The sequence below is a fragment of the Ptychodera flava genome, chromosome 20 (genome assembly GCF_041260155.1).
Source record: "Ptychodera flava strain L36383 chromosome 20, AS_Pfla_20210202, whole genome shotgun sequence".
Lineage (NCBI taxonomy): Eukaryota > Metazoa > Hemichordata > Enteropneusta > Ptychoderidae > Ptychodera > Ptychodera flava.
Genome location: NC_091947.1, coordinates 26,990,675 through 27,014,848, shown reverse-complemented (window position 1 = coordinate 27,014,848; position 24,174 = coordinate 26,990,675). Strand labels below are relative to the sequence as shown.

Here is a 24,174-nt window from a genome sequence, read left to right as displayed (position 1 = left end):
CACCAAACATGCACCACAAGAAAGGGCGGCGTCTTCAGCAATGTGCTCTCAAACTGATGGTATTTCAGAACTCTTTAGGTCAATTTCAGAGTTTCCAGAAATTTCTTTTAATGAACTCTATATCACTATACATACATATACATGTATGATGTACAATTTTCTTACATGGAACTGAATTAGTGGTCAGCACCGTGTCCATTTAGCTTTACGGTTAGAACGCACCTCGTGGACAGAAATTCGGACTTTAAACTTTATCACTTCTCTTCTGACCTACCACTTTCGGGGGGCTCATTTTAAAGCTCTTGATGAAAGAAAAGTTATCACCACCGAAGTTTTTTGAAAATTTAAAATTTTGTTTTTCCCCAATGAGTATGGCGGCCATTTCGAATTTCAAATATCGGGAATAGGTAATTTGTCTCTCTAGTACCAAAGTTTGAATGGTGACCTTTGATGTTTATTCTTGCTTTGGTAAGAGAATGGTCGAAAGTTTCATTGAGGAAAGTTTGAGCAAAAGTTTAAGTCTTTTACTTTCGAGGCGCATACTACCTACCTTAAGAGAACACACAGCATTGTAGAAAGCTGACTATAACAGACAGACAGGAGAAGAAAACTTGACACAACAAAAATTTTGTAATGTGCATACATTTTTTATTAGTTAGAAATTTGGACATTCTACATTATATCATATATATAAGTTACATTTCACTTTTACTGTGAATCAAATTCTATTATCATTTCACATTCAGGGTCATTATCGTTCCATCTTCATTGTCATTATCATAATTGTTAGCAGGGATTACAGCTTCAATTCATATTCCATCGTGATTACCGTCTGCCAATTCATTTCAGCATTCAAGTCACACACGAAAAAAAATTTCAGTTGAATAAAGATTAGCTTTACAAAATAATGATTTCCCAATAATCAGTTGAACAAATCGTTCAAACTACAGATAGATGAATAATAAGCTAAGGATACCATTGACAAAACTATTATCAAAAGAGAAAAAAAAATGAAAAACAACGTCATCAGAGTTGCTACAGCAATTTCTTATCATTTTTTTTAGTCCAAAGAGCGTAAATAGCTGCCCGACTATACTGCAGGCCCATTCTACCACATTACATTAAAAAGTTAGTGTAAATAGCTGAAATAAGCAATTATATATAAATTTATCGAGGAAACTACGGGTTACAGCCTCTTGTTCAATACTTGGATACACGGTGGACACAAAAACACAACATTTTCACAAACTAGATAGAATTCCTCTCACCATGTGAATTGAAATCAGGCTGATCAGATTGTGTGGCACTGAATGATTGCTGGTTTTGGCAATGACTGACATAATACCTGATTGCCTGATTCATATAGATGCATCTCTGTGATGACCAAATTATGTTGTACATACTGTGAGAATTAATCAGCCCCATTCACAGATATTGCTTGACATCCTTGAGGTAAGACACAGGTGTTCTATAGAAATAATTTGCATAAAACAGAGCTTGAAACATCTTTGGATTATTAGAATATTGCCAATGTGTCCTCAATAAAGCAGACTAATTACCAATAATGCCGTCAATGGTGATTTTTGGTTTTCGACATTGCATATTTCAATGCCCAGGTTATCCAGCTAGATTTGCACATTGCACAAACTGGCCAACATTTCCGACTAAGAAGTAACCTGCCTTGGAAGTTTGGGATAATATTTTGTTCAGCTATATTGCCATGGTAACAGGAGCACAATATCTATGAAATGTACAGTTTGTTAGGTGTTTTCAAGTGGTGATATCTCTGAGATTTATCTTTGCATTAGATGTATTTACAGGAATAAACTTTAACAAATGAAATAATGGCTTCTGACAGTACTACCATGATAATTTTCCTGCAGTATGAAAAAACAAACACTAACTTAAATGGCAGTGTTTGTGAAGCACTGTTCTGGTTCAGGGATCTTGTCTGCCACTCAGTAGATTTTCGTTTTTTCTTTGATGTACAAGGAACTGCTTGGTGCTTCTCGTTTTTACTATAACTGGTCAGGAATTGTTGAAGACATAAACCACCGTCCCCGTGGGTGGAGGGACGGTGCATAAACACACCTCCAGGAGCTGCTCACAAGATGATAAAATTTATCTAAAATTACAGTCAATCCTTTGGAAAAAAAGTTTTGATGTAAAATATCCAAATATCACAATGTTGGCACATGTTTGACGGACACTCCCCTGAAAGATTTTTTCTCTGATTTTTACATGTTTGGCATTATTACTTTCAGTAACTAGTCTGGACACATTAAAGAATTGTCTGCATGGCCACATGGTTGAAACTGAACAGTTGTATGAGAATACATCCAAATGTCTTTTTTCGTTTGTTTCAATTTCATCTACTGGTAAATATTTTGAAACTGACACAGCATGCACAGTCAAACATTCAACTTTGTTCATTTCAGTTGTGCGGTAATTGAAATAATAAACACTTAGTGAGAACAGATTATGATAAATACGTTACAGTCTAGGCTACATAAATATCAGTAAGTTGTAAATACAAGACTGGATGTCAACGTGAAAAAGGAATACAAAAGTTCTTGACTGCAGAAATAGGTCAGTGGAAAAAATTCTGTGCAAACTTAGAAAAGGAGGAAGACCAGTACATAATATAGAAAAGACTGAAAATAACTTGGCAATTAATGAATCAGAAATATCCGAATGAAAAAAAACATTGTGACTGAATTTGTAAATGGAATTGCTAATTTATGTCATTCTTGTTTGATCAATATTTTTACACAGTGGTCTTAAAATGTACCCCACATACGCTACATCTAGTGTCTATTTAACACATTCATTGTTTCGCTTGTCACTAATTTACAACTCCCCGGCCATGCTTTGGGGTTTCCCATCATGCCGTTGGATATGTGAGTGGAATGACACTGCCAGCTAATATACAATGCCCTAACATGACACTCTGTGTAAATTGGACAAATCCCCGTCATCAGAATATTTCCACATTAAAAAGTCCTGGATAAACACTGCCAGTACCTTGATATAATCAACGGTATTGCCATTTCCTACTCTGTTTCCTCCCACTACCACTCCATCAACTTTCCTGCCCCATCTCTGTTGAATCAACCCTCATTTACACTGCCTCCCCCTCCCCAGCCCCATAAAGTAGGTAATAAGTATTGGCTGTGACCTGTACACATTGATATCTGTGCATGGGCTAAAAAAAGAAGATTCCAAGTTCACCAATATTCACCAAGATAAATGTACATGAGATACAACTTAGCTCCCAAATAAAGTGCAAAGGAAAACCAGTCACCACATCAAAGTCATTCAATGAACTAATATACAATGGAAAGGTCCTTGTTTTTAACACAGCAGTCAGTCTGAAAAGGGTGATGACCCGAGAGAGAAGAAAGATGCATGCATAATTAATTATACATCTGTACAATTTTACAGGTATTATTTTCAACTAAAGATTGTTTAGCTTTCACTTCTCTGATGTCATAGGTCATAGAGTGACCTCTGACCCTGCAATTTTACAGACCAGGAAGTGTTTGAATGAAACAATTCAAAAGTCACACTGCTCTCAAACGATCAAAATTCTTTGAAAGATTTCAGACATAATTTTATTTTTTTCTTGGGAGATTATTTAAATCTCTTCGCATGCACTTTTGATGGGACATTTGTAAATTACAATGGATGGTGTTTGGGGTAAGTATGACTCAGCCTTAAAAGAGTAGAAAATTGGTTGAAATGAAATGCATACTTGGTTCTAAATAACTGGAATGTGAGGCAACGAACACTGTGAATACAAATGATAACTTGGGAAAAATTGATCAATGCTCTTTGTGGATTTCAGAAAATGTATCAAAAATGAGAAGTCTTCAGTAGCGGTTGCCTTGGTTACCACTGATTATGTGCCAACGATCTTGTTGACGACAGCGCCAGGGAATGCATATATGAAGAGAGCGACCAGCAGGACAATGAGAAGAATTATCAGGAATCCGATGATGTATTTTTTGAAATTCTTCCAGACGATGAAACGAAGACTCTTCAACGGCGATGTAAGCCAGTTGAAGGATGTTGCTGGACGACTGTAAGGCAATATAAGACACCATTAGATTTTACTAGTACAGAACCATTTACAAGATATGAGAGAGAAACAGAGGCAACTTGATGCTGGTTTTGACTTGACTTTGTTCTTCAGAGTGTTATAATATTATATCATACCAGTATATTGATGCCGCAAATAAAGTGATCTAATTGGTTAAAACTTGAAAATAGCCATGTTATATTCGCGATTAGCACAGTTGTAAAAACACACCAGCTTTTATCTAGAGAGATTTCCCTTTTTCAACGTTTTGTGCCAGAATTTCAATACACTGTTATGATATAATGGCAATAAACCACAAAGCAATGGGTATACCACTCGATTTTGACATGTTCACTTCATACATGCACTTGCTATCACTTGTACCTGTATGTAGTCAACTGCTCAAAATCTTGTGGTATACCATCGCTTGATGTGATTTATTGCTTAAATGCAGTACTGTACCAAGCCAGTGTTGAAATCACATTTCTGTGAATGCATAACAGTCTTTCGTTTGCCACGGAAGTCGCACATCAAGCATTCATCTTTTCATGATTTGGTTATTTCAATTTATGACAACTAAGACAGCAGACTGGAAATACACGGCTAACCTAAGGGGCATTTACTCACTTTGGTTCATCCAGATGAGGGTTCAGGTTTGGTTCTTCTCTGGCGCAACCGGCCGGCTTCTCTTCCGCTTCCGTTTGTGATAAAATCTCCAATTCCATCTCAACTTTGCCCTGTACAAAGTCATCAATATTTGGAGTTTAAAAAAACACGATCGATGATTTTTCAAAGTTTGCGTGTTACTTTTTAAAGATGCAACAGACAGAGAAAACATTAGTGTATAATTTTCCTTTATTCAAAAGACCACAACACCAGGGGAAGCAGTCGGTTATTACACTGCCCCTTGATTGTACCACAGTTATCCCTATTTGAAATACCCTATATTTCACAAGTACAGCTTCACAAGCAAGACAATACTCACTCCTTGACCCAGCCAATCACACTAGTCTTGCATATTGTTCATATGAGAAAATGAAAAGTTCACAATAGCCATATACACTACACCTCTCAGGTACGAAAATGAAGACTTTTGAGTATATCTCTAACATGATTGAGAATACAAACCACTTTATTTGATTTCTATATCTGCTCCTAAGTAGGTGTGATGGAATTTTACAAGGATGAATTTTATCAGGAGGCAGCTTTCAGTAACAACTGTGTGAGTATCAAACTGTTCATCCCTATTCTCAATGAACAGGTCCACAATCACCATTGATAACCATATTTGGACCATACCATGATAGTGAAAAGGTGAAAGCAGAAAGAAAATACTCACAGCTAGCTCTCTGGCACCTGTCTCTTCATTGCAACACGGCCAGAAACCTTTGGTCCTCTTTGCCTCAAACAGGGACAGCATTTCAGTGTTGGCATTGCCCTGTGCATCAGGCAGCATGCTGAGTTTGCATTTACTGGCTGACTTGGCTGGCTTTGGCATATGATTCAGGTTCAACTCCAGAGTGCCTGGTATGAGATAACAATTGGGAATTAAAGTATTTGATTGTGATTGAATCTCATTAAAGTTTGTTTTCTGAATGCAAGTTCTCACACTATAAATGGCAAAGCAATTTGGCCTCTATTGCGTGAATAATGCACTTTTAAAGTTGTCAGATTTCATTTGAAAAAAACCCTAGCTGATTGACCAGTTGAATTTGAATATATTTGTAAGTTCAGAAGAGCAATGAAATAACACAACTTCTGCAATCACTTGCAGTTTTCATTTTAGATGTTAGTTTTAATATGCATCAATCATGATAGCAGACTTATTTACTTCACTGGTGTTCAGTGTCTTAAAAATATAGATTATTGATTGGTTGAATATCAATGGCATTTACATATGATTTCAAAACAGCCAATCAGATACAACCTTTCATGTCACTACAAATTGGCCCTGTTCACTCACCTAAGAAATCATCCGGTGAGAATTGATCATTGTCCCAGATTTGAATGACCAGGGTTGGTGGTAGTCTCTCCTCAGTTTCATCCAAACTCCAAAAATGATCCTAAAACAGGGCAGAAACATAAAACATTCCATTATTTAACCCTTTGAGTGCTGTAATTTTTCCCAACACAGTTTAGTGCAATTTTTACTAATTTTTAAGAATTTTTCTGTAATTTTATTTATAATTTTAGACCAAATAGACATCACATCTTATTGTCTACGATTTTTTAACAAAATTTAGGCAAAAATCTGAAAAATTGATCGGTCATATGCATAAAATGAGACAAAAATTGACTTTGGCGCTCAAGGGTTAATTTCAATCTTAAGAACAAACATTTATTATTTCAACAACCCTAAAAATCTGTAAAAAAATTCAAAATGACAACAAAGTCTCATGTTCTGAACTCTGTTGTACACATTCCATGATAATCATATCAAATATTTACAGAGGATTTTATTCAGTATCGGTGAAGATTAAAAATTCTTTGTCACATTTCATTGAAAAATATTCAAATTTTACAAAAATTTGCAACACTTTGTGACAGCAACAAATGCTGATACCTAAATAAATAATCTGGTATTTCCAGTATAAAATGCTATACATACCTTTTTCTTGACAACCATCGTCTGCTCAGGAGGAATGTAATCGAAAGGAAACACAAATCTCCAGTTAAAGTTTCCTTCTCCATCCAAAGACCGATAGTGGACATCAGTTTCTTGCTTCTCTTCCTGGCCCATCAACCAGCTACAAGTGAAAATGAGATGTATGCAAATGAGATGTATGCAAATATCTTTAAAGGTAGGGGATAAATACTGTCTCTTCCCAGAAATTGGCGATGAATGTGAAGTTTAGCTTATTGTCAGACGTCTACTGCATCACAATTTTGTGACTTTCTTGAAAATCAGAGTTGGTTATTTTCCGTTTTGCATGAAGTATATTTTATCACAGAACTACCATGACAGTGGATAGAGTTCCATAAATAGAACACTATCAACCTACCCTTTGACGTAAATATCACTCATTTTCTCCCCAAGCAGTGATGTTTCCTCCAGTACCACATCTTGTGTGTTCCAGATGATACATCTGAGCTCAAATCTGAAAGTCAAGGCAACCAAACAATTACATTTCGAAACATGTACGACCCATGAAAGAAATCAACATAATACAGTGACATATGACCAATGTATGAAAAATGAAGTTTGTTCACTGACAGAGAAAACTAAGGAAAGCAATATCAAGTTTGAAGATCCATATTCGGTTCACTCGGTCAGCTGCACATTTTCATTGGTCTATTCAATTGACCGATCAGCTTTCATCTTTGTTCACTGAAAATATGCAATGAAAAATTACTTGTGTGAATTATCTCAAGCCATCCAAAATCGCACACACCTTCAGGTCTGTGAATATCAGGTTAAATTCTCTTCAAAAGTCCGAGAAAATCTATTGAATACAGTTCTTGCTCACCTCTTGGGTTGTCTTGGTGTAACGTCACACGGAGGTCCAGGCGCCCCGAGTGACTTTGGAAAGATGTCAACCCACATCTGTAGCTTGCCTTGCTCTATGTTGGGCAGCATCGGACTGAAGAGTTTTCTGGTCTCGATGTGTTCCCTTACCAGGGGCTGTTCTCTCAGCACATGTAAAGCAAGACGCTGCTCGGCTGGTCCCTGATATTCATTGTGAATGTGGTTTATCTCTGTGGAAATATCAATTAGGATGATGTATCATTTTGTTAGATTATTGGGAAAGATATTATACTTAGAGTGTGAAATATGACACATGACAGCTTAACCTGTTCACCCCCAATTCCAAGTACACAGGTCCATGGTCGCCATTGATAACAATGGGTTTGGGTCAAACCAAAGTGGTGAAAGGGTTAATTAGTGCATGGTCAATCACCAAGGATCACAAATATTCACTAAGTTACCAGTAAAAACAATCAATATATTTCATATACTTTTAAATGTAGTATCTTGATCACCAAATAAAAAACTCCAGAATTTTCTTCCTCAATAGTTGAGCCGCATTGAAATACAATGTATTAATCTGTGTGTGCATAAAGCACGGTTGACCCGGAGAGAGTAAGAAATCCACAATCAAGCGTTTTCTTAGGGGGTCTAATCCTGATTGACAACCTAACACGGTCTCCCTGAGCGCAATATTTGACGAAACTGCCCATTCAATTTGAATACATCAAAGTTCCCTCTGCATTGCCAAATCATGAGAATTTGATATACTGATATTATCATCTTGACTGCCATTTGCTATGTAAGGGCTGATAAGGAAAGAATCAGATATCTTGTTTATAGCGCATGAATCGACCATCATGCCATGCTTCAGGTGCTTTGGAACAAGAACTCTTTTCACTCGGATATTTAAATGCCTTGAGATGACAACTCAACATTTGAAACTCACCAAAGTCAGCCAAGTTGTACATTTTGCCTTCCACGGCAAGACTGTTTGTACCGTAGTATCTGGGTCCTCGCAGGTTGTTCTGCTTACAGTACTCCTCAAGAATCTGTTTTGGAGTCTGGATGTCTCGCCAAACATTGGGACCAGACCTGACAGCCAGAGTAAGACGTTACTTACATGTACGTTGAAGAGTGTACACAAAGAAAGAAAGCTAAGCAAGTAAAAGATTTCAGTGAGCAACCGATGAATTAATCATGGTCTTTTGATATTCTTCACATGTACAAGTTCAATGTTTTGATTAATAGTATGAACTAGTGTGTACCGGTAGTTACTGGTAGGTAGTTACAGCATGAACCAGTATATAGTTATTAACAAGTAGTTTCCAGGGAGTACCAGTTACTATTTACTTGCACATGTGTCAGACTAAAAGATCATGTGCAATCAAGTGTTCAGCTATCGGTCAAGACAGAGTTGGCCCATGCTGGTTTACTGTAACTAATCAATGAGTTGGTGACTATGAAATGTGTGGTGATACCCAAGCTAATCGTTTATATTGTTCACACAATGTGTCTGTCTCACATATAGAACTGTGGCACTGAACTGAAATCTACAGTTACTATTCTGCCCATACCAAGCCCCATCTCCACACTCAGCATCAAGTAATATGTTGTTTCAATATCCTCAAGTATACTTTGCGTGGTTTCCATAACAACTTTCACTGACAATAAATCACGTTTGAAGCCAATATAACATTACCGAGACATTGACTTACGTATTGTATGTCCTGGGTAAACCACAAGTAGCCCTGGTCTTGGTGAGCAGTCGGTTTTCCAAGTCAATGACAGTTTCACCGATGATGTCATCGCTGCTGAGCCTGTCATAGTCCATGATGGCAATCCTCAAATCTTTGTGGACTGGAATCAATGCCTTCATTTCAAACATCCTACATTTGAACAGAAAACAAGTGTTAAGCTATAATGAAGATCAAACAGGATAACACACCATGGACACATTGTTTGTGAGCCTTCTGGTGAGAAATAGGGGCACGTCTTCTTACTATACTTTGTACACGTCACAGCTATCTTACACATGTAGTATTGTGTACATTAAATTGTGATTTGTAAAACACATAAACTATTCGATAATTGTTATATTCCACATTTTAACATTAACAAACTTTCATCTGATACAAAGTATCAGTTACACAAATTAGTTACATGGTTACTTTGCATAATGACCGTTCTACACCAGTAATAATTTTTTAGCACATTTGCCTCAAAAGATCTTATCATCTTCAATGACATAAATGGGATCTGTATGTTTGATATTCGCAATAAAACGGCAGGGTGATGACAATGGTATAATTATGATATTGATAGTTGTATGATGCAGAGCCCCCCTCACTCGATTGCAAACTCATTTGAGGCCTCATGTGTGTATGGTGATTTTCCGATACTGACAGACAGCTGCACCCTGTTGTGAGCTGCGTCTCTAAACCTTACCGTCCAAAAACTGGATTGAGTGTGTTGGGAATGTAGTTCTCCTGATCCTTGATCGTCTCTTTTCCCAGTTTGATCTTGATGTACGGATCAGACTATTGAAATGGGACATCAAAATATGTATCAAATACTGGTATAATTGTTTTGTGAAAATGTAGCCAGCAATCATTAAGAACTGCATGTCAAGCAGAAAGACATTAAATATCATTCACCTAAGGAGTCAGGTTAGGGTCATGGCAAGTTAGGACCCTACAGTGTGCACAACAAAAATTTCTCTTTCAGTTTCACATATCTGACATCAGTTTTTGTCCATATACGTACACTCAGGTCAACACATACCTTTATACAATGATTTGATCACCTTTGTATATGGGTGTTTTGTCTATTGTCTGCCACATGGTGGATGGTGATATGTATCTGACATGTACTACAACTGAACAACAACCGGCAAAGTTGATGATCTTAATACTTACCAAACCAGAGGGATCTTGAGGTTGTAGATCTACTGCCTTTATCACGTATATTCTTACAATGCATTCCTCAGGATCACTCTTGGGAAGATAGCGGAGATGTTTTGGTGGTAACGGAGTGTTAGGATCGCCAGGCAATGGATATACACGGAATAAACCCTGATGAATACAGAAACATATATACGAAACTGTTTTAAAACATAAAGTGTCATTTTCTTCACTTTGAAAATGTTGCAATTTAAGGTAGTATGCGCCTCAAAAGTGAAAGACTTAAACTTTTGCTCACACTTTCCTCAAGAAATCTTTCAACCCTTCTCTTTCAAAATAAAGAATAAAAATCGAGGGTCATCATGCAAATTTTGGTACTAGAGAAACAAATTACCCAAGATTTACCGATATTTAAAATTCAACATGGCCACCATCCCTGTGTTAACTCTATGGAGAAAAATGAAATTTTCAATGTTCAAAAAACTAAGACTGTGAAAGTTTTTCTTTCTCCTTGAGCTTAAAAATGAGCCCCAACATACGGTAGATCAAAAATGAACTGGAATAGTTTGACAGCCAAAATATGTGTCCCTGAGGCGCATTCTATCCTAAATCACCAAAATTTTTTTCCTCATTTGTACCATCTACAAGTACTTACCATGCTTACCTAACAAGTTGCTTCATCATGTCCCATTGCAAGTTATTGATTGCTTTCTTCACAATTTAATATTTTATAGAGCTAATCAGTCTGTAATATTTCACTAAATCCTATTAAACTAAATCTCAAGGGATAACTAGTGATCACTTTTCTACAGAAACAAATAATTATTTATTTTAAATTATCACTCTCATATTTAACGCATGAGGCCTGATTTAACTTATAAAAGCATTATAAGTACTTTTTTACTGCAATAGTAATAATGAAACCTGTTATTGTAACAATATTAATTGTTATTATATCTGATTATTATCTGTCCATGGGACAAAAATCAGTTGATAAAAAATCTTAACAATGGCAGAATTCTCACACAGAGGCTTGCACTAAGATTCTCCGAGTGTTAAAGTCAATTGACATGTACTTGGTTTAGAGAGGGGACTGGCTCTGCTAATGACTGAGGTTAAGTACCTTGAATTCTCCTACGATGTCAGACTCCTCGTCATCCTTACTTTTGCCACGTTTCAGTTCAAAGGTATCGCAGAAATCCTTGAAATGGTCATTCTGTTCATACTCCTCAAGTGCCTGTTCATATATCTGAGGAAAAAGTACACAGTGTGTGTAGTGTTAACAGCCAGCTTAGAAAAAATGATCCAAAACTTGTCCTATGAAGGAAAAGTGAATTCAAACACTACATTTTATAATGTGTGCCTGGAAGATTACAAGTGGTTTGAGATGACCAAGTTTTGGTTAGTTGAGTAAAAGGTACTCTACAGTTTTTTTTAAAGATTTTGCAAATCTTTTCAGAAGTTCACTGAAATCATGTAGCAAAGAAATTCATATAGACAACATCTAGACATGAATTCTAGTTCATATGAGTGTTATTGTGATTGACATTGACAGTGTTCCGATGACTGTGGATGAGTTTTTATGTATCACAGCAGCAATTGACTTAAAGGCTGTTTGAGTAATGTACTCATGAAATTATTTTCTCATTTTACATGTTTACTCCCTGGTCTATTGTATAAATTTTTCACTCAATTTCTAAAAGTTATTGTGGAGTTGAGTCAAATTACTACAATCAATTTTGAATCCATTTGCACTTCAATTACTTATAAATAACCACAATTTGGCCGAACCCCACCATTTTCAATGTTGAGAGTGGACCTGTGTACAGGCAAATCAAGACGAAAGAATGAAGCTAGAGTCAAAGTTTTAGAAACAAATCATTTTCGATAGTCTCTCAACACATGATGCACACCCTTTGCTGAGAAAGGAACACCACTTGGGGGAAAGAGACTGAAAATACAGCAGTGTGCTCATAACACAAATGATAGCCAAGACACTAACCTCCACTTTGTCATATCCCTTGTCGAGGTAATCCCCAGATTTATCAGTTTCACCAGTGGAAGCGTAATACTTGGACCACCAATCAATTTCATCCTGGAGAATCTCCTGAACAGTGATAAAAAAATATTTAAAAAATCACTGAGCAACTCAGGCATTAAAGAATACACATTCTGAAGACAATACTCTATGGACAAAGAGAGGTATGTAATAAGATCAATGATGATAATAATACCAACCTTGTAATGTATCAGAAAAGATTGAGTTAGAAGTGAAACCTGCACAAAAAGCCCCTTCTTTCAGAGAGCTACTTGAATTAAGTATATTTGCATATTTTTATTTGCTAAAATCAGCATTGGAAAAACTTATGATGGAAACAGGCTTTCCGGTTTCTGATTGGCCAGAATTTTGTTTTCAAAAAACAAAGTACACAAATTTTGCTGACTCAAGAGGGCGCTTTGAAAAATTTCTGCCTTTGAGCCGTATCATCTTTGTGTATACTGCTGAACAGTCCTTCCAAGTGTAATTTAAGTGGATTTTACAATAACAGACAGCTAAGAATTATCAGTGTACATGCCTTACAGTAGTAAAATTATCACAGCAGTAAAGAGGCCTGGATGTAGTTTTCAATAGGATGGATGGTTTGCCACTTCGATAATTTTTTATTCACGCAAGACGCTTTCTGTCAGGGAAATCTTTGAAAACATACTATTTCTAAAATTATTGAAATGGCCTTCTCTACAGTTTACCAGAACTTTGTAAAATTCAATATTCATTCAAAATCTAATCTTCCACATTCATTTCACTCATGTGAGTCCAATGTAGCAGAGTTCCTTCTTTTTAAAATTTGCTACCAGCATTTAATTTGTCTGCAATATTTCAAAGAGGCCGTTGTGCAGTACAAGATGTGAGTGGAGAAAAGAAATGAAAAATCAACAAACCCCTTTAAAACACCTCCTAGAGAAAGATGCCTGAAGGAAAGAGGAAGGATAGATGAGACAGCTGACCACCCAAAATCATTCTGACTTCCAAAAATACATCACAGCTTATCATTTAGAATTTAGTTACAACACACTTTAAAGGGAGAATAGCTATCACTTTTGATGCGTTATATTTTATATGTCAATGGCAAATTCTTGTTCTACTCCTCACAGCATACTGAAACCTCCCACTATTTAGTTTGTCAATGCAGCATCTATACATGTAAAATACTCTGTTATCGTTTTACATATGAACTCCAGGCTGGACAGGAATTCACATGTTAACAATAACAATACAGGGTACACATTCACATGCTGAGCTGAAGACTGTTCATCTGACCATGCTATGTGGAGTAGAACAAGATATTCAAGTTGCCATTAAAATAGTAGTGAAAAAAAAATCATCAAAAAGTTATAGCTACTATCCCTTTGTAATATGTGGCATGTACATACAGTCTTGGAAGAATATTTCTCACTGTGGGTGGTGAGATATTTGACTATGCTACTGTTTACCATCACTGATTATAGTACACAATCACATGTGGCCAGCTCTTTGAGGCACACATATCATTATCTGCGATGGAGTGAAACATTTTAACAACATGTGCGCGCTTCATTCACTATATACTGAACCTTTTAAAACTGCAGGCTGTGATGTTTTTGGTTGAACAAAAATGATTCTGGGTGGTACACTGAACATGAAACGTGTGTTATGAAATGAAAGCCGGGGTAGTAAAAAGTGATAAAATCTAGCAAGTACTGAGATAAAAAGGTATCGAAGATTGAAAACTCCTATACCAATGTCAGTCAAGCTATGAATAACCCATGATTATATGTTGACACACAAATACAGGAGAAAATCTTTACTTCAGATGAATTTACTTCCACCTGGAGTTTACTATGCTTATTTTCATTATTTCAACGTTGTAAACAAGCACAGTTGTGCGGTGGTGTAAATGAAAATGAGAGTGCAAAGATTGAAAACAAAGTCAGCATGAAAATAAAGACTCTTCCGATAGACTAGAAATAAACACAAAGTATAAATCCAATGGGTATTAGGACATTCTTTTAGAATAATCCTGGTTAATGAAGATTGAATATTACAAAAATATTCATCAAAAATAATTATCATAAATACTGAAACAAACAGCGTAAAATATAAATCAAAAATTCATGCTTGAACACAACAAGTGTACAGAGCAACATGATAAGCCGTAAGAAAACAAAAATATTGGTATAGGCATGTAGCAGCATGCAACACGTAACTTAAAACAGCATCAACACCAAAATTAAAAAGCATCAACACCAAAACTTTAAAACCGCATAAACACCAAAATTAAAATGCATTAGGTTAGTTGCAAACTAAGAAGCTTTCTTATGAAAATCATGCAAGCAGAGGCAGGCATTGCGACGATTAAGCTAAACAGAAGTAGATAAAACTTAAACAGACAAAAAAAGATGCTTTAGTTTATTGTTGACCGAGCTGATCAAATCATAGTTTCATTGGGTACCACCAGACAGCGAATGAACTGTGGTCAGAGGGAGGCAAGTTGAGAATACTTGTACCATGAGTACATTGTGCTTCTAAACTTTTCAAAAACTAAAGTGAGACAAATATTTGTCATAGCTCTCTCTTGATGTTAAACTGCTCACAACATCAGTGTAAAATTGTCATTTTAACTAGGTGTATAAGTCAGATCTGATAATAAGGGAATGCTGTGCTTCATTTGAATTTCTACAGCAGCACTTGTTCTGTTGAAATTCATTGAAAAATCTGCTGTTACCACCTTGGTATAAAATTGCACAAAATATTTGACAACGGACAAATTTGCATTTCTGAGAAAAGACACAACCAGTAGAATCAACTTCATTAATATCAAAATGATCTAAAACTAGTACATTAATTATTGATTTATTTTGAATTCCCACCAATGCTGACCACAGTATCATTCATTGCAATCTGCAGTGGATGTACATCAAAAGAATGTCAATACAAGAAACATTACAAATTGAAAAATAAATTCTGTAAAAAAGTCTTAAATTAAAAATTCAAAGAAATCAATTCATTCTCAAGAAAGTATTAAATTGAAGTCTTGCAGTTACAAACGTAAGAACAAAAGCAATGAAATGGGACAGGCATTAGATATGCAGCAGATTATGGAATGACTCTTAAAAAAGGAAGGTAAAAGTTGGAAAAGCAAAAAATAGATCCTGCTTGGGAGATACTAGCGATTACCTGCTCATGTTTATCTTTGGATTTGGCTACAGAGAGCTATTGAAGGGAAGACACAACGAGGCATTATTAGGTAACGGGAAAGGCTCAGGAAAGGGACGGAAAAGGGAAACTGAGAAAACATTATGCAAAATCATGGAAAAAACGTATACTTGTCTTTCATTCTGATCATTGTTTAAAACTGCGGAAGATACGATGAGGAAAAGTGCACCACAATATTTTTCCATTTGTTCTAAAAAATTCACTTCACGTAACATGAAGAAACATAGAAACTTATGGAAAAATATGCCTCGGAGGCATGTAGCATGGGATTGCACGGTGAAGCTGTTTAATAATGATGTCAGTCTGAGAAGGATATGTTTTTTGGTTTCTAAGTTATAGATTCCAGTAAGCGGTACACAGACTACTTATGGTTACTTCAGTTTGCAGCTGTTATAATATGTTGGGCTTCCAGTGATGTTTGAAAGATAAAATAAGCTAATATCTGAAATAGGCAGTTTACTGTCAGCCATACCACTGAAGCGTGTTGAACATTTCTTTGGTCTGTCTTGTGAAGTGTTTTACAAGTTCTCAGCAAAGGACCAAAGTTCAACGGAGCGATTCCTTTCAGACCTTTTAGTTTTACAGCACATTTAAACATTTGAAATTTGGTGACAGTATTTCACACACAAATAAAAAACGTACTTTTTATGTGATATTATTCTGTGTTGAAAATATCTGCTTACGCTGTGATATTACGGTAACTTGTAAGTGAAGCGGTAAAACATGGATGTTTGCTCCTCAGATATTATACTCAAATGCAGCTTGGTAGAGCAATGCTTGACTTTGATTCTGTGTGATTTGAATTCAACCTAATGTTGAAGAAGGTGCGCACATGAAGTTCTCTGTATCAGGGTAGGTACAAGGTAAGACTGGGCCATTATCAGGGTAGGGATTAGGTAAGACTAGTCCATGAATCTACCAATCACAATTCACATAGCACATGAATCTACCAATCACAATTCACATAGCACATGTTCTACCAACTTCTTTCTGTGGTTATACTTCCTGACCGACTATGAAAGATCTGATATTCACACTACAACATCATAGCCGATCAAGGATCACATATCTTATATTACACATGTATCAAGAAAAGTGAAGACTACAATGGCCACTTTGCTGCACATTGTACGCTTCACAAACAGAATACTTCAGCACTGGATGATTCACCACTCATTTGAAAATAGACCTAAACTATTAACTTGTTCCATCTTACGATATATGCTATTTGATTCTGGATTCATGGATTAATCTAATCGGCCAGTGAGGGCGCCACACTTGAAAGAGACCACACTACTGGAATAAATAAACTAGAAGGTGTCAACTAGAAACAATTCTTTTCCTCCTCTGTTCAAAAGGGTTTGTAAAAATACATAGTGCTTGGCAAAAATATGTGTTGGTAATATATATCTATATGTCATGCAAGACGGTATACTTTTCTTGAAAAGTCCTCTACATTCAACACCCTTGTAGTGAATCTGATTTTAGGAAGATATAGAAGAGACTCCCTGATTGGTCCAAATATTTTTCATGCTAATTAAGAGCCCCTGATATGCCAATCCGCAAATACTTTTCACAGAGAACGTTGAAATGTCTTTCGGAAGTACATGTTTACCATAAACCTTACAAAGAGCAATACACATTATTCTAAAATAAATCCCAGTGTCATAAAAATATTCATTATAGAGTTGAATTATTTTTTATTTCAGAATCCCGGTCAGATTACAAAAAAGGTAAAGATAATAAAGAAATTACAGTTTATTAATGTGAAATATAGTGAAATAAAACAAGCAAAATAATTTGTGTGAATTATCTTTAGCAAAAAAGCTTGCATTACATTAACACAGGAGCCAGATACAGAAGATCTGCTGGACAATTCAGCAATTGCATTGACATAGTTGCCGGACAGACAGCCATATATGTACACACTCACTCATCCACACACAAATTCATCACACACACCACATACACGTACAAATGTACCTATGTTTGGGCAAACACACTGTCACGTATATACAAACCTTGAAATTTTTCAAACGTTTTTTACCAAATCCAATTTTACCCTAGTTACATTTTAGCATTTAAAAATTAAAAGAAAATAAAAGGGGTTAGTGTTTATCTGTTAATCTTAAAAGCACTCTACAAGCAACTGTGTTAGTTACATCATGTTATTGAACTTGGTTATTTACACATTAAAGCATGCTGACACCGAGAATGAATATGGTGCACATGACATTTTCAACTCAAAAATTCTCCCCATAATATGAATACAATGGTAAACCCCAGTGTATAAGAAACACTATCACAGGATTGTGAGACAACTGGCGGTTCAGACGATATATCACTTCTTACATGGCCATCGTGTGAATCTTACGGGGATATCACCAAACTAAAACACACCTTGTTTGACTTTTTGTACACAAAGCGTGACTGCAGTTGCACTGCAATCTTTTTAATAAATGAAAAAAATTACTTTCCGCAACTGAATCAAAATCATCTTCCAGTTAATACTTCTGAGAATTTCACACGTACAATTGAGTCATTTGCAACAGACTTCTACAAAATTTGACAATGATGATGCTAACAAGCTTGGTAAAACTTTGCTCAAAGGACCAACTATTAAATATAAATATAGATAAAAGTGGGAAGAGTAATAATTACCTTGAACTCTTCATACAGAAGAAGTAAGGACATTAATAGCAAAATGTGACAAGACTGAACGATAGTCTCTTTCCTAAAGACACAAATTTGCCATCATCCAAGGTTATGGACACACAGAAATAGGAAAAGACTTGATGTAATCATGCACGTCATTGGTAAATATTGGCTATTTTAAATCATTATGAAAATATGCTCTTTGTAAATTATTTTGGGGAGGGGTGGGGAGGGGGTTAGTTAGAGCCTAGCTGCAACAAAATTACATTGAAAGCTATATATTATGGATACTATATGGGAAACTTTGTGTACCCAAGGACCGGGGTCAAAAATTCTATATTGAATGTAAATGGATGGGCTGGACGTTCAAATATGTGTCTTCACTGTACAAGAAACCTTATACGAGATGTGTGTCTTTACTGGTAAGTTTTTTGGCAATTCACTGACTGGTGATCCAATCAGGTGACACCATTACATCAGGTGAGACCCTTAAATCAGGTGACATCACTAAATCAGGAGACACCATTAAATCAGGTGATACCATTATATCAGGTGACACCATTAAAACAGGTGACATCATTGTATCAGGTGACACCTTTAAATCAGGTGACATCATTATATCAGGTGACACCATTATATATTTTGACCCTGTCATTTTGAACAATCCTCATCTGCTAAGCATCATTCTATCTGACGATGTCGCAGCTATCTTTGTGGCTTTCTGTCTGAAAAGTCAGCGAGTGTTATTCCTAAAACCCTGTAAACTTGTTTTTTGTACTTGAATATTTCTGGTTATTTGCAATGTTGCATTTCAACTTACCATTTTCTTCTTAAGTCCTTTCAATTTTCCTTTCTCTTTTTCCTCCGGCATATCCATTATGTGGTCACCGCTGCCGGTAACAGATCCATCTGCGCCTACAGCAAATCCAGGAATGGACGAGGGAGAAGAGAAAAAGATGGATAGAAAGAAAAGAAGTTGTTTATTCCAAAAACACATGGTCTTTTATAAAAGTCAGTGGACAACAACTTTTCTGGTTTTCAGCGTTGATATAAACACTGGGCCACTAGTGTACCCATGTGGCATACTTGATATGATGCAGCATGCTTTTGAGAAATAGTGATGTATCATGCAATAGGAGATTAAGAATATACTGCTGACTCAAAGATATCACACTTTTTTTGCAAAACTAGATCTTTCTATAAAATATGCTACATTGCTGGCAAAAGCTTCACTATTACTACGTATGGAAACACAATGCACATGAATACAGGAAAATGGAGTTTTCACACGATGTGGAAAATTATATTGGTTGAAGAACACTTATAGTAACTGTATTCTATTTAATCATGAACTCATGAAGTTGGTTAAAATGACCAAAATCTGCTCCTCTCTAGGAATTCGGGCACCGGGAATTCAAACGGACAGCTTTGAATGTGAGAGTAAATTAATGATGAGAAACCAAATTAAAGGTGTTAGTTGTTGTTAGAGACTCAACACTTGACAAGCATTGCCTGGCCATGCTAAGCGTTCACGTCTACTTTGTTGGATGTGTGTGTCCAGTCAGATGTGTTCCCAGTCATAAAGACAAGAAGTACAATTACCACGAATACACTTTAGATTTTGTAGCTCAAGAAATTATTGAGAACCATTAACTTTTTCTTATAAAAAGCTATTAATTTTCTATTACCAACAAGGACGTATTATTTGAACCATTATTAAATTCCACGGATAACTAGGAAGACAAGAAGTACCCTTAAGTTGTTCAATAAAAAACCTCAAGTTTCAAATTAAGGAGCTGTACCATCAGTGGAAAATAAACAGATGTCTGTATAGAGATATTTCACTGATGCCAAATAAAAAAATCTACAAATATATATATATATATATATATATATATATATATATATATATATATATATATATATATATATATATATATATATATATATATATATATATATATATATATATATATATATATATATATATATATATATATATATATATATATATATATATATATATATATATATGATGATATCTTTGCCAGGTACTGTACCCAGTGGTTTTGAATTTGATTGAGAAGTTACTGAGAATTAGTACCAAGCACATACTGCAACCATGGCAGTTGTTGTATGGGATGTGTTACAGGCAAATCATGGTGTGACACTTCACTAGGGTATTTACAGAGCTACTTCTCAATGTGTTTATGACAAAGGGTGAACTTTCTGGAGTAATTTTCAGTATGACACTTCACTCCATTTATGTCATGGAAGGGTACTTGGTAGATCTGCATGATTATATATAGTTTGATGTCAACTGTTAAACGTTGTTTGCAGAGGTATTTTCATCTATACTTCTGCAAAATCATTCTGACCCTGATAGAGATTTTTGACAGAAATCATTAAGTGAACAGTATGTCCTTAATCTATTTTTAGTTAGTGGAATGCAATGTCTCCAAGTGTAGGAATACATCAGCATAATGACGATCACGTGTTATGGTGGGTGAAGACACAATGCCATGTATATTCCTTGACATTAGACATTTCATTGTGATACATGAGACTGGTTCTTCTGACAACGTATTTGAGACCTACAAGTACCGATTGCAAATGGTGCTGGTTAAGGGTGCATTGCTGTGCTTTGTGAAAGGTGTTTCAAGTTCAATTTTGACATAGAACTTTCACTGAATTAAGGAAATTCACCTTTGTAATGATAGAATTTCATTAATGAATGACCCTGACGAATGTGGTTTGTAATATTACAAGTATTGCGCATAGGCACATTAGAGTCAGTGTTTACGTTGGAGTTGCTTATGTAGCGCCATGTTCACATAAAACATATGCGGCCAAGTAATGCGACACAAATATGAAAACAATTTACATCCATGCTTTACATTTCAGAATTCTCTAAATTTGAGTTAATCATTCATAGCAGATACACAAGTAATCATACCAAGATATCATAACAATGAGTTAACTTAATAAGTAGTGACGGTATCCAGAAACAGGAGACAGGGGCAAAATATTTTGTATATATACCAGAGAGAAACTGACGACAAAATATTTCTCCCTAAAACTGTACAGAAATCATTCACAGATCTTTCTGAGAACCACTGCCAGCATTATTTCTATTTTAACTTACACGACATGGAAGCATGGGAGAATCTCTTAAAGATTGTGATTTTTGTTCATAACATGGACTACAAAACCTACCCTAGGATTACACAAAAGAAATGCACAAATACTTGGGACTGTACCATTTTTCTATCATGTACAAACTCAAGATTTACTTCTGTGGCTTGCTGTTTGAAAAAACAGATACTGTTTGCTCTGTTACTTCAATGTACATGGCTTTGGGTCGGCCATCTTGAATCACAGTACCGGTACGACAGTATGCAATAACTGCACACTGGCTGTACATTGATACAGGATATCTTTACAATTCTTGGAGAAACTAGTCAGGTGTCAATTTTTTTGAAATATAGATTACAAATGTCCACTTGGTTGTCATTTATAAATGAAAAAATATACAGTACAGCATGGAAAAATAATCAGTTTGTAGTTGAGTTTCTCTACTGTCTACGGTTTGTATTCTAAGTTTAATCCTCAATATAAGTCAAACGTCCTATAGACAAGTCCATACACACATTTTAAAAACAGATGTTTCAAACTACAGCTAAGGTATAAAGAGACTCTTAGAGAGTAGTTGCCATTATTTGCCATATTCTTGAGGAATTTTTTATACAGCAAACTATTGGCATGTTTTATCAGTTTTTTTTGCATATTTGCATTGTGGACAGGGAGATGGTATCACAACAGACAACTACATTTCATCTCAATATGGCGATATTTAAATGGTACGCGGTTAGTGTTATCACCATGGATACAGCCACTTTCCGCACATGCTCCCTGAGACCCCTTAAGTGCACCTCATTTCCCATAATGCACCATCAACTCTACCACAGAAGACGACGGATTTCACTGGATTTGCTGGTGAAATGGTTGATGCAGGTGCAATGATCTTGTGGTCTGAGTTGATCGTCAAATTGTGGACACGGGTTTGTTAGAGTGTTAGTATTGTGAACTGTTATTATTGAAGTTAAAAAAATAGCACACAGAAAGACGCAGTGTTAGAACAAAAAAGGTGCAAAGATCAAAGTTCAAAGTCCACGTTTGAAGACCATCGTATAATACCAGTACCCATCCTGCCAGTCCCGGCTGCTAACGATTTCCACTGACCTCCACTGGCGACCATAAGCTGAACCGATTCGTCCAGGGCAGACTGCAGCTTGTCTGTGCCATCTTCACCGTCGGCTTGTCCTTCCTCGGCTGAACACATTTCGTTTTTAAGACGACACCGCAAAGTGACAGACAGACGGAGGAGGGAAATCAAAGAAAGGGGAGGGTAGGGAAGAAAACACCGTCACCATTACCATCAAAGACAGATCCACAAAATAGTCATCAATCCACAGTGAATTGATTGACAGTTTGGAAAAAAGGTTGAAAAAATAAAAATATCCCAGGTTACAGGGTATTGACATTTTTTATTCAGAATTCTTGTCACTATTAATGACTGTACTCCACACAAAGGGAATAACCAGGTCCTTTATGAAATGATCTTTCACAAGAAATTATAATATGAAACTAGGTGACTTATTCAAGAAAGAACTGTTATCTCATTAATGTTGGATTAGATTACTGGAATTAGGTGTCATTTTAATATTAACAGATCAATACTACACAGAGTTTACATATGGGGATATGAAACACATATTACTGAGGTTATAAAATGGGAAAAGGGGTCCTTGACTTAGACCAAAAAAAACTTTGCTAACAACAGACTTATTTTGACTTGTCTTCAAGGATGACAACAGATCCTCTCATTGTCACAATAATTCCATTAAAAGGACAAAAATAATCCCACGCTTTGTTCATTTAAAAAAAATCAAAATTAACAAAACACTTTCAAACTTCTTACAGTTATTCAGTGGCCAGTGAAACTGTATTGAAAGATGTTGGTTATATAGATGTTGTGTACGTGTCAAAAAGGAGAAAGTTTTGAAAAAGCTGTTAATGGGTATTTATACTGTCAAATGCAAATCAAAAGATAGTAGTATACTGTACTGTGTGAAATTTGAGATATTTTGTAGGGAAGATTAGAGGTCGTGGTTGTTATCGTAGCCAAACTGTTCATGCAATATGGGTATTGTGAACTGTCTTGTCTGTCTGTAATACCATTTCTGTTATGACATCCATATATAGACATAGCTTAATGAGCTAACTCTGCATATGCCAAATATATGGTACCGTTGAGCCATTTTTCCATATATGGACATTACCAAATATGGTAATCTCTGCAAATCCTCATATATGGCATTAAAGTTGATGAGTCATACAAAAATGGCCATGCATAGTGCCAAATATGGCATATCATCTGTATGCATGTACTGTTATGTATATAAACATTCTGATAGTCATGTTTGTTGACATGAAATCAAACCCAAGACAGACAGTTTATATTAGAAATGAGAAAGCTTCAGAGATCGTTGAAGAAAACGCTGAAGATAGTAAATCTGTTGTATTGTGTATGTTAGTGTATGTGTAGACACACGACACATGCATTACAAAGTTACTAGCTGTAAGGGGCCAGCTGCCGTTCCACCTAAACATGTTTGGTGTTATAGGAAATGTAAGTTTTGAACAGCAACCAAAAATAGAATATTTGATGTACAGCATAAGTTGTTTTGTGTCCCTGTGAAGTTCTTATACCATATTAGTTGAGTAATTTAGCTCACTTCTAAAATACGTCAAG

At 35.8% G+C, this 24,174-nt stretch overlaps 1 protein-coding gene across 41 annotated transcripts in view; it reads right to left on the bottom strand.

Moving 5' to 3' along the window:
* Positions 1-626: 626 nt before the first annotated feature.
* LOC139120453 (myoferlin-like) overlaps positions 627-24,174 on the bottom strand; it is a 137,903-nt gene continuing 114,355 nt past the window's right edge. For 14 of the 41 annotated variants that reach the window (XM_070684865.1, XM_070684872.1, XM_070684876.1 and 11 more), the window contains 18 exons: positions 22,557-22,691; positions 19,180-19,274; positions 17,726-17,767; positions 15,666-15,701; positions 13,391-13,420; positions 12,453-12,557; positions 11,574-11,699; positions 10,466-10,621; positions 9,996-10,087; positions 9,266-9,436; positions 8,497-8,642; positions 7,549-7,777; positions 7,084-7,179; positions 6,690-6,828; positions 6,045-6,144; positions 5,421-5,605; positions 4,709-4,818; positions 627-4,082 (listed from right to left, as the gene is read on the bottom strand). In XM_070684865.1, coding sequence (XP_070540966.1) covers positions 3,902-4,082; positions 4,709-4,818; positions 5,421-5,605; positions 6,045-6,144; positions 6,690-6,828; positions 7,084-7,179; positions 7,549-7,777; positions 8,497-8,642; positions 9,266-9,436; positions 9,996-10,087; positions 10,466-10,621; positions 11,574-11,699; positions 12,453-12,557; positions 13,391-13,420; positions 15,666-15,701; positions 17,726-17,767; positions 19,180-19,274; positions 22,557-22,691 — 2,174 coding nt within the window. In that variant the 3' untranslated portion in view covers positions 627-3,901. The remainder of the gene's footprint in view (positions 4,083-4,708; positions 4,819-5,420; positions 5,606-6,044; positions 6,145-6,689; positions 6,829-7,083; positions 7,180-7,548; positions 7,778-8,496; positions 8,643-9,265; positions 9,437-9,995; positions 10,088-10,465; positions 10,622-11,573; positions 11,700-12,452; positions 12,558-13,390; positions 13,421-15,665; positions 15,702-17,725; positions 17,768-19,179; positions 19,275-22,556; positions 22,692-24,174) is intronic. The other 27 variants (XM_070684896.1, XM_070684889.1, XM_070684891.1 and 24 more) reach the window with 23 other exon arrangements.